Genomic DNA, 10983 nt, shown 5'->3' on the forward strand with positions numbered 1-10983 from the left:
TATATATATATATATATATATATATATATATATATATATATATATATATATATATATATATGAGTACATGGAAGGAGCACACAAACAACAACCAGTCACAACAACAACAGCAACAACTATGTGTTAAAACTATCCTTTTTCCACATGTTTCACTTCATTTTACATCCTCATTGAGATTCACACAGAGACACGCAATCCGTTTGCAAAGTACAACATGCTGTCGTTTGATTAAACCCGTCAGGGAAGCGACGGGTACGCACGCCTTGTAACTTCCGAAATGAGTTAAAGGTGTTGTCTCACAAGTGGCCTACTTTAATGAGGGCAAACTAAAGTGATTTCCTCAAAAGAAAGTTTTGCTACTAAACTTGTTCAGAAACTTTACTGATGCATCCTACATATTCAAGAGAGTTATTTAACAGACTTGGTGCCGATTGACGTGGAGTTTAAATTATGAAGTAATATTTACTCAAATCTTGAAGCAGCTGAGACCAACTTCTTTCAGCTGCAAGAAGTCATATCAACGATCCTTCTCTGCTGTTGGAAATTCTCTTTACCTGAACATCTTTGTTCAAGCTGTACATGACTATGTTGACATTTAGAAATCTGCTCACTGCTATCTCATGCCTGTGATCTCCTTTGATGGAAAGTTTAACAAAGTGTTGTATATTATGAGGTTTCTGGTTTTGAAGTGACTTGTGAGACTGATACTTGTGAGACTGATACCTGACAAACTTTGTTTTTATGAAATAAATCTGAAAGTTCAACCTTTGATTACTCACTTTAGTGCTGTATGTCTTGCAGCCCTCCTGATCCGCCTAGCAAGACCGCTTGCACCAGTAGAGATTTGTGAGCATGGCACAGCTTGTTTCCACCTCGAACTCTCACATGCAGACGTGGCTGGACATTGGTTGAAAAATGGAAGGCTATTGGAGCCAAGTAATAACTGCTGCATAGCCATGAGTGGGACAACGCATAGCCTTGCACTGTCAGACGTCAGGCAATCGGATTCTGGCAGCATTATGTTCAGCACAGAAATGTTGCAAACTTCAGCATATCTCACTGTGCTCGGTGAGTTTACTCCTGGTATCTGACTTATACAGTCTCGTCTCATTATGAACAAAATGTGTTCCTTGGCCTGATTGGTGTAATCAAAAGTTTGTTGAATTGGTGTTCCTTTTCCTTTTTTTGTACACATAGTCGAGGTTCGTAGAACAGCTAGTGCACTGAATGGATTAGGACATAAAAGATTGCAAAAGGAACAGTCAAAATGCACAAAAGTAACTGCAGAGAGAAGGGGTGAGAGGGGTGTAGAAAAGGTCATAGCTTTGGAATGGGGATGATCTGAGATGGTGGTGAACAGCTGTCTTGAAGATCTGGAGGGAAGAATGACATTGAAGAGAACGTGGAAGTTGGTTCCACAGGTGGGAAAAAAGAAAAACAAATGAGGGGAGGTGAGCAGTGATCCTGAATTTGGGTAGTTTAACCAGAATGAGGTGGATGGTGGAACAGGTGTGCCCAGCAGAAACCTGGGTGAGGGGGGGACAACGCATGGAAAGAGCAGAGGGTGCAAGACCAGAAAGGAGGTGATAGAAGACAGAGACTACCGACCTGTGTGTGATGGTGACGTGATTGGCACATAGATTCAGTTTCATCGTGGAGATTCCAATAATCTTGAAGGCCTTGGTTTTCATGGCATCAAGCTGGGCACGATGTGAAGCAGAGGAGCTAGCCCGAAGGGTAGAGCAGTACTCAATCAAGCTGCGGATGAAGGCATTGTAGGTGGATAGGAATTCAGGTGTGCCAAGGAAGGACTTTGTACAACGGAGGATGCCCAGTCGGCAGCTGGCTTTGGAGGCCAATATTGAAATATTGTTTGTTCATGAAAGATCATGGCTGACAGAGAGACCAAGGAGTTTGAATGACTGGACTTCCTCAAGAGGATTGTTTATAAAGTAGATAGTAAGGTTTGCCAGACGGTCCGTTCGGAGAGGGAGATGTTGAGAGTGTGAGATTTTCCAGGATTGAAAGACATTCCAAGTGTTTGACCAGCTTGTGATTTTATCAAGATCTGAAGAGATTGAGGAGGCTGCAGCCTGCCTGTCTGAAGGATGAGGAATGTCACGGCAGAGAGTAGAGTCATCACTAAATAGATAAAAGGGATTTTCCAAAAAGTCAGAGAGATCATTAATGAAGATCTAGAATAGGACTGGGCCCAGAACACTGCCTTGGGGCACTCCTCTGGCTCTACCAACCACCCCTCTCCCTTCCCCCATCCCTACCCATCCACTACTTCCCCAATATAATTAGCAATGCTCTCTAGCTATGTAGCATTCAGGGTTATGAGCATGGTACATTATTGTGGTGTTGTTCAGACATAAAAGCTAAAATTAAAAAATGTACTTTTTGTCTTTTATGGCTCAATTTGCAGTTCCCGTTTAACCACAATCACTCTTAAAGAACTGGCAATGACAGTTTTCGTTAATTTCTCTGCGATGGTGCAACATATTTTTGTGACCTGGAGAAACCTGGTGGAAGGGGCAGAGCACAAAGGGAAAAGGGGCAAGACTATAAATGAGGCACTAGAGCACATCGAGGCCAGCGACCTGTCTGCAATTCAGGAGCAATAGGATGCAATGGTATCCATGGCATTGAGACGAGTTGTATAATTAGGGGCTTGTACATGTATCATATTCAGGATGACAACAGTACACATCGCACATCAGTGTACTTTTACATTAATTACAAGGACATTAATAGACAATTGACAAACACACAAGGCTTATGGGATTTGTACCTTTATTCCTTGTATCATGCATGAGGGGTTCAGATGGGAACACAAGTAGGCTAACCTGAATGGGAAAAGAGCATAGAGGGGCATACTATAACAGGCTAACCCTCAAGGTTTTTTGTTTTAAATTAAAATTCAACATTAAAATTTTGCCTGTCACATTATTATTAAACACATGTAATTGTTTATGAGAATGAGAATCACACATTTTCATCCCGAATGCAATATACTGATGATGATGGTGTGCTATGTCCTAGAGCCACCAGTTCACATTTTACGTCCATTGCAAGACCTAAAAGTCCCTGAGAAAGGTCGTGTACTTCTGGAATGTGAAGTCTCCAAAGAATTGGTTGACGTGGAATGGTTTAAGGTATGACACTCACCTATTGATCTAGTTAGGTCTGCCAATGATGGTGGATGGAGGTTATATATTCACCCTGTTTGCTACTTGTGAAATTGAAGCTTCAGGGTTGAAAGGGCTGACCTGAAGTGGTATCATTTATGTGGAATTTAGACGCTGTAGACCTTTTCGACCCTCGACCTTTTAAGACCACTTAGACCCTTTCATAGTACTGAAGACCTTTACACCATTTAGACCACTTACACGCTTAACCTATAGACCTTTTAGACGTTTAGACCCATTCCATCCTCTTTGGACACTTTAGACCCCTTCGGCCTTTTTGACCCCTTTATACCAACTTAGACTCTTTTGGTACTTTAAAGACCTTTCGACCCTTTTAGACTGCTTAGATACCTTGACCCTTTAAACCGCTTACACCCCTTGACTCTTTTGACACTTTAGATCCATTTAGACCTTTTATACCCCTTCAGACCTTTTAAGACCCTTTCGACCCCTTAGACTCAAGATATTTTCACCCTTTAGATCTCTTGACCCTTCAACCTTTAGACACATTAGACCCCTTTAGACCCTAACAACTCTTGGAAAACAGCCTTTAGATCTTTAGACCCCTTATAGACCATTATAGATCCCCTAAAGACCCTTAAGACATGTACACCCCCTTTACACCCTTTAGACACCTTAGACCCTTTCGGCCTGTTAGACCCCTTTAGACACACACCATCATAAACATTGAAACTCTTCTTGCAATATACAGACAATACTTTTTTCCGCAAGTAATGCGTAATCTCCACCGACCCAGAGGGTGGGTACTCTGCTAGGTTAAACAGAAATTGCATATATGGTCCTGAATTGGTTCACCAATCAAAACCTAGAAGCACATTGTTTTTGAGGTCAAAAGCTCAAATGGTCAAAGGTCAAGGTTGCATAAAAACTTCATTTTTCACCTGAATGAATTAAAATTTGAACAAAGTTTGCATATTGGGTCACTGAAGCCTTTAGTTTGAGGTCAAAATATCAAAGCTCAAGGTCAAATAAAATCTTTAATTTTCATCCCATTAACTTGAAATTTGAAAAGGATTTGCATATTGGGTCACATACCTGTTTTACCAAAAATCAGAATGATCAATTTAGCCTTTTTGACGTGTCAACGGTTTCCGTGACAACAATTTCATCCCATAATAATCAAATGGGTCTTTTAAAAAAAAATTTATAATTAACATGCCTCGGTAATTTTTCAAGATATCAAATTTAAACTTGCACAGCTTATTTGTAAGTATGTGTAGTATATATATATGTATATATATATATATATATATATATATATATATATATATATATATATATATATATATATATATATATATATATATGGAGCCTATATTCAAACTTTGTTGAATGTCAAAGTCAATGCCATCCAAAACATGTAAAACACCTATTAAGCAGCAATAAGAAAATGTATCAACGAAATGTGTTATGCATAACATTGAATCATGTAAAACACTTGATCGGTCAAATTTTCGAAACTTCCCATTGGCGTTTCCATAGCAACTATTGTTTTTTTTCGATTTTGCAAGTAAGCACGACATCTTTCTTGTTTATTTATTTGTTTGTGAGCAGGATATCTCAAAAAGTTATGGACGAATTTGGATGAAACTTGGTGGTCAGGTTGGGTGTATGATACGGAGGAATTGTTTAAATTTTGGGTGAATATCCGGATCCAGATACAATAAGATTTTCAGCGATTCCTAACCATTGAGAGGTAGGGACAAAGACGATATATCGCATTGTATTTCAAATCGTTGTGGACAGGTTATTACAAAACTTGGTGGATGAATTGGGTAGGTGACAGGAACAAGCCAGTTAGATTTTGGTTAAGATTAGTCTGGGCATCCTCCATTGTGAAAAGTCTTTCATTGGCTCTCCTGAACTTTTATCTACACACAATGCCTTCATCCACAACTTGATGGAGTAATGTTACCCCCTCTGGGGTAGTGCTGATAGCAATATGTGAAGCAGGGGCTGTGTTATTGTAGTGTTTTCCAGAAACACTGCTTTGGGACACTCCTCTGGCACATTGTGGTAAATAGCTTTGAGGGAACACATGTGCCTCACACCTTGCTCAGCTTGACAGCATGGAAACCAAGGCCTTCAAAATCATTGGAATATTTTGTGATGAATCTGCATCTGGGCATATCACTTTCACATCACAGACAGGTCGGTGGTCTATCTATCTTCTACCGTCTCCTTTCTGGTCTTGCACCCTCTGCCTTTTTCATGCTATGCTCCCTTTTCCCCCAAGGTTTATACAGGGCACACATGGTCTTACAGTAACACCCTTCTGGGGAAACTCCCAAAATCTAGACTAACTGCTCATTCATCCGTCTTTTTTCTTCACTCGTGGGAGCAATTTCCTTAGTTTCTTCAATCTCATTCTTCCCTCCAGAGCTTCAAGACAAGTTTTCTCCACCATCTCAGGTCACCCCCCCCCCCAATCTAAAAAGCATGATCTTTTTGACTCCCAATATCCCTCCTCAAGCCCATCTCTCTCCAAATTTCCAGTTTTTCCCTCCACTTCTCCTTCTCCTCCTTCATATAAAGGCTGTTGTTACCATCATCTGCTGATGGTGCGGCTGTGCTGTGAAGTAATGCCCTTATTACCATCCATTGGGACCATACTCTATGCAGAGCGTTGGTGCTGCCTAAGCAGTCTCCTTGGCTATTGGGCACAATCCTGGACTGGTCGCCACTCCGACACAGTATACCAGCATGCTGGCACTCATTTTGCGACCACGGAAGGATGACAGGCAGAGTCAACTCCACCTGGTGTTGATTCAACAACCGACAGGGGCGCAAGGTCAGGACCCTAAGATCCCAAGCCATCCACCCTCACCACAAAACCAACACCAAGCTTTTTCCACTTCTGTGATTGAGAGTTTGTGGCTGTGTCCTTCCATTGCCATTCTTCTTTCCCACATCCTTTATTACCCCCATTTGGACTTACTCCGAAATGGGGGCTTATGGATTTGGTCTCGTTTTTTGTGTGCGTGCGTGCATCTGCAGTCATATCTCGGACATGCATGGACCAATTTTATTCGTCCATGGCACAAAGAAAACATATGATGGTGTGCATATGTGCATCATTTTGTTTCGCAATGCAATCAAAGATGGCTGACTGGTGGCCATTTTAGTTGTAAAATAACCCCGTGTCAAACATGTCCTCAACCATTTCTCTGAGATGCATTTCCCAATCTTATTGAAACTGAGCACACAGATAATGAAGGCTGGCTCACATATACGTGTCATTTGTTTTTGAGATCAGATCCAAGATGGCCGACTGGTGGCCATGACTGGCAGCCATTTTGTTACTTAAATGTGTCCCCAACCATTTCTCAGACATGCATTGTCCGATTTTGTTCAAACTTGGCATAAGCACAGTTCATGATAGCATACATGTACACCTCCCATTATTTTGTGATGTGATCAAAGATGGCCGACTGGTAGCGTGGTGGCCATTTTATTCGTAATAAAAACCCGATATTGAACACGTCCTCAACGATTTCTCAGACATGCATTTACCGATCTTGTTCAAACTTGGCAGACAGATAATGAATGGTGGCTTATGTAAGTACATCATTGCTTTTCAAGGTCAGATCTAAGATGGCCGATTGGCGGCCATTTTAGTTGCAAAAAACCCAATGTTGAACTCGTCCTCAACCATTTCCCAGATACTCATTTACCAATGTTATTCAAACTTGGCACACAGATAAAGAATGATGGCTTACATATGCAAGTGATTGGTTTTCAAGATCAGATCCAAGATGGCCGACTAGCAGCCATTTTGTTACTTAAATGTGTTGCCAACCATTTCTCAGACATGCATGGTCTGATTTTGTTCAAACTTGGCACAAGCGCAGTACATGATGGCATACATGTGCCCCTCACTTTACGTTGTGATCTGATCAAAGATGCCCGATTGGTAGGCCATTTTAGTTGTACGTAAATATGGGCTAGCCCTTTAACTCCATCCAGCAAAATTGTGAAAACAACAGGGCGATGACATTTTATGTCTATTTCACTTGTTTCTTCAAGTATCCTTCTATTTTGTTCCCTCAACCCTGCTGTTGCTTATCATGGTGTGGTGATAAGCAATAGTAGCAATAGCTCACCGTGGCATTACGTGGGGCACACACACCTCCTGGAAGTAAAAATTATTATAACCACAAACTGCAGTTTTCAGTCAATTCTATTGAACATATGATTACATTTTTAAACAGTCGTTGCTGTTGTTTAACACAAAACTGAAAATAAATTGGAGGAAAGTGAACGTCCTTGAGGCATTCTATGCTTCTTGCATCCACCACAGACTAACGGATCTGAGCCTTCTCGACTTGATAGGCCTCCAGGTAGGCCACCAGCCCACCAGCTAGGCTGCAATGATCTTTAGCTAATAAAGGTGCTTAAATGTGTCTTTACACATGAATGACATATGCCATTGCCTCTCCTTGTTACATTTTACATCAGGTAAGCATTTACATAACCGATTGCCCAGCCTTTGCCATGTCTCCCTGATAGATAGTTTGTTGCAAAGAGTACACCTGATACCATACGTAACATTAGTGGAAGTGTATTCATTGTGGTAAATAGCTTTGAGGGAACTATTTGAAGTTGACATTGACGTGGCTCAAACAAGAGCTTGTAGATAAATCTAATGTGGCACAAACACAGTAGTACATATCAGTGTACTCATGATATGAATTACAAAGACATCAGTAGACAATGGACAATTCCCAATAGTATTTGCAATTTGAAGCTGAGCTTTGAACATAATAATTGTCATTGGTTCAAATAAGAGCTCTAAACAAGCAAATACATTTATGTGGTAGATAAACCGAGGATTGATTGTGGACAATATTGCCTAGTGAAGTATAATGTGCTGCACACAGGGTGATGAAAAAATCCATCATGGAGAGAAATTCCGACTCCTCATGCAAGGTCAGCGGCATTGTGTTCTCCTACCTCGTTGTGAATACACAGATGCTGGGATATACAAGTGTCGTGTCGGAGAATTTGAGACATCTGCACAGCTCATTGTGTGTGGTAAGTATACGGTTATGCCCATTAAGACCCCAAAGACCCCTAACGATCCTTAAGACTCAGAGGACCCAAAAGTCCCCAAGGACCTAAAAGACCCAGCTGACTCCAAAGTCCCTGAGGACTCGAAATACCAAAAAGACCCAGAGGACCAAAAGACCTAAAATTCACTGAGGACCCAAAAGACCCCGAGACCTTGTAAAACCTTTAAGACTCCACTATAAATGGATGAGGTGTGTGTGTGTGTGGGTGTGTGTGTGTGTGTGTGTGTGTGTGTGTGTGTGTGTGTGTGTGTGTGTGTGTGTGTGTGTGTGCACGCGTGAGGAATGTTTTTTGTGGAATTCTACTGGAGCATTCTGATATGGAATGTGACACACCAAAATGATCGCCATGATCTCCTGGGTTGTTTAGACTAATTAACAACAACAAACCCAGAAGAATTCCCATGTTTTAAATGCACGCCATTTTAAGATGTATCGGGCAGCTTAATAAGTCCTTCCGTGGCATGGCATTCTCTTTACAAAATAAATAAAAATAATGGTAACATTGTAACAAAGCATATACGAATTAATACAAATAATATTAACAACAATAATAATAGTACAGGTAGTATTATATGGTAAAAAATAACCATGAACGTATAATCTCGGCTTGGTATAAAGTAAACCAATGCAAAAGCAGTACAGCAGGCAAGTATGCAACAAGGCCTTGAAGACTAATGAAAAATTTTGTCCAATGGACCAATGGGCCCACTGGTAATTCCAAACCGTTCTAAAGGGTAATTCTAAAGGGTAATTCTAAAGGGTGATTCTAAAGGGTAATTCTAAAGGGTGATTCTAAAGGGTAATTCTAAAGGGTTCTAAAGGCTAATCGTAAAGGGGAATTCTAAAGGGTAATTCTAAAAGGTTCTAAAGGGTAATTCTAATGGGTTCTAAAGAGTAATTCTGAAGGGTTCTAAAGGGTAATTCTGAAGGGTTCTGAAGGGTAATTCTCAAGGGCAATCCAAAAGGGTGATTCTAATGGGTAATTTTAAAGGGTAATTCTAAAGGGTTCTAAAGGGTAATTCTGAAGGGTTCTAAAGGGTTATTCTGAAGGTTTCTAAAGGGTAATTTTAAAGGGTAATTCTCAAGGGTAATACAAAAGGGTGATTCTAAAGGGTTGTCAAGGGTTCTAAAGGGCGTATGCCTGGTGTTGGCTTAATGGTTAGGGTGGCAGGCTATGGATCCTTGGGTCCTAAGTTCAAATCACGCTCAGCTGTTTAGTTGATACCAGGTGGGGTTAACTAGGCCTGTCATCCTTCCGAGGTAGGCAAAATGAGTGCCAGCATGCTGTTATCCTGTATTGGAGTGGCTACCCATCCAGGATTGTGCACAATAACCAAGGAGACTGCTTTAGCAGCACCATCGCTCTGCACAGAGTATGGTCCCAATCTCCTCCTCCTAAAGGGTAATTCTCAAGGGTAATCCAAAAGGGTGATTATAAAGGGTTCTCAAGGGTAATTCTAAATGGTTCTAAAGGGTAATTGTAATGGGCGATTCTAATGGATAATTTTAAATGGTAATTATTGTGGGTTCTGAAGGGTAAATTCGCAAGGGTAAGCCAAAAGGGTGATTCTAAAGGGTAGTTCTAATGGGTTATTCTAATGGGTTCTAAAGGGTAATTCTACAGGGTTCTAAAGGGTAATTCTCATGGGTAGTTCTAATGGGTAATTCTAATGGGTTATCAAGGGTAATTCTAAAGGGTTTTAAAGGGTAGATCTCAAGGGTAGTTCTAAAGGGTAATTCTCGAAGGTTCTAAAGGGTAATTCTAATGGGTTTCGTTGGTTCTCAGCTTTGCCTATTTCACATTAAACATGCCAAACTGAACCGCTTCCTTCAGACACAGTTGCGATTTGTTTTTTTTAAACTTAACTTCTTACTTTAGTAGAATTGCAATATGTGATTAGATCTATAATCAAAAATTACTGTGTGTTTTGGAAAACTTGTTTGCCTCAAAATTATTTATGACATAATATTCTGTGTTGACAGCAAGGGATGTGAGCATTGTGCGAGGGTTAGAACCTGCTGATATCACCGCGGGGGAATCTGTGAGCTTTTCCTGTGAAATATCAGACGATGATGTCAAAGTGACGTGGTTCCAGAATGGCAAGCGAGTGAAGACTCGGGAGGGAGTCCGAATTCGACACCAGGGTACGTAGGCAGACCATGCTTTGTATTTAGCTGCAATGTTGCTATTCATAGGAGGGTATAGGTTTCCATGTATTAGATGAATGCAGCTATTTACGCACAGGTATCGAAGTGTTGTTGTATTCATCCTCTTTGTCAACTTCACTTCCAAGAACGTTCTTGTTATGAAATACATTTTGGGCATTGTGGTATTTTTCAGAAAGACATCTTTTAAAAACAGAGAAAGAGAGATGAGCTCATAACATGTTAATTGTGTATGGGTTAATGGCATGTGACATGATTGCGAGCTAAAAATATGACATCTGTAGGAGCTCATGACATCTGACAAGTGTATGAGCTAGTGACATGCGATATGTGCAATTATATTTTTCTGTGCGATATTTGAAGTTGCCAAGTATCAAGGTTGTTACCCATGGTGTGTGATGATTCATCCCTGAGCCAAGACATCAGGGGAACAGTAACCAATCCATCCCTCCATTGGGACCATACTCTGTACAGAGCATCAGTCACCACTCCAACACAGGATACTCGAACGACTCAACCATCCCAGCAAGTTG

The 10983-nt window shown here is 40.7% G+C and overlaps 1 protein-coding gene across 2 annotated transcripts in view; it reads left to right on the forward strand.

Annotated features, from left to right (window-relative positions):
- OBSL1 (obscurin like cytoskeletal adaptor 1) overlaps positions 1 to 10983 on the forward strand; it is a 64177-nt gene that overhangs the window by 47222 nt on the left and 5972 nt on the right. For both annotated transcript variants that reach the window (XM_085871947.1, XM_085871948.1), the window contains exons 14-17: positions 802 to 1068; positions 3046 to 3158; positions 8093 to 8246; positions 10268 to 10429. In XM_085871947.1, coding sequence (XP_085728073.1) covers positions 802 to 1068; positions 3046 to 3158; positions 8093 to 8246; positions 10268 to 10429 — 696 coding nt within the window. The remainder of the gene's footprint in view (positions 1 to 801; positions 1069 to 3045; positions 3159 to 8092; positions 8247 to 10267; positions 10430 to 10983) is intronic.

Source organism: Eptatretus burgeri, chromosome 3, assembly GCF_056783735.1.
Source record: "Eptatretus burgeri isolate ZD-2024b chromosome 3, Ebu_testis_v1, whole genome shotgun sequence".
NCBI lineage: Eukaryota > Metazoa > Chordata > Myxini > Myxiniformes > Myxinidae > Eptatretus > Eptatretus burgeri.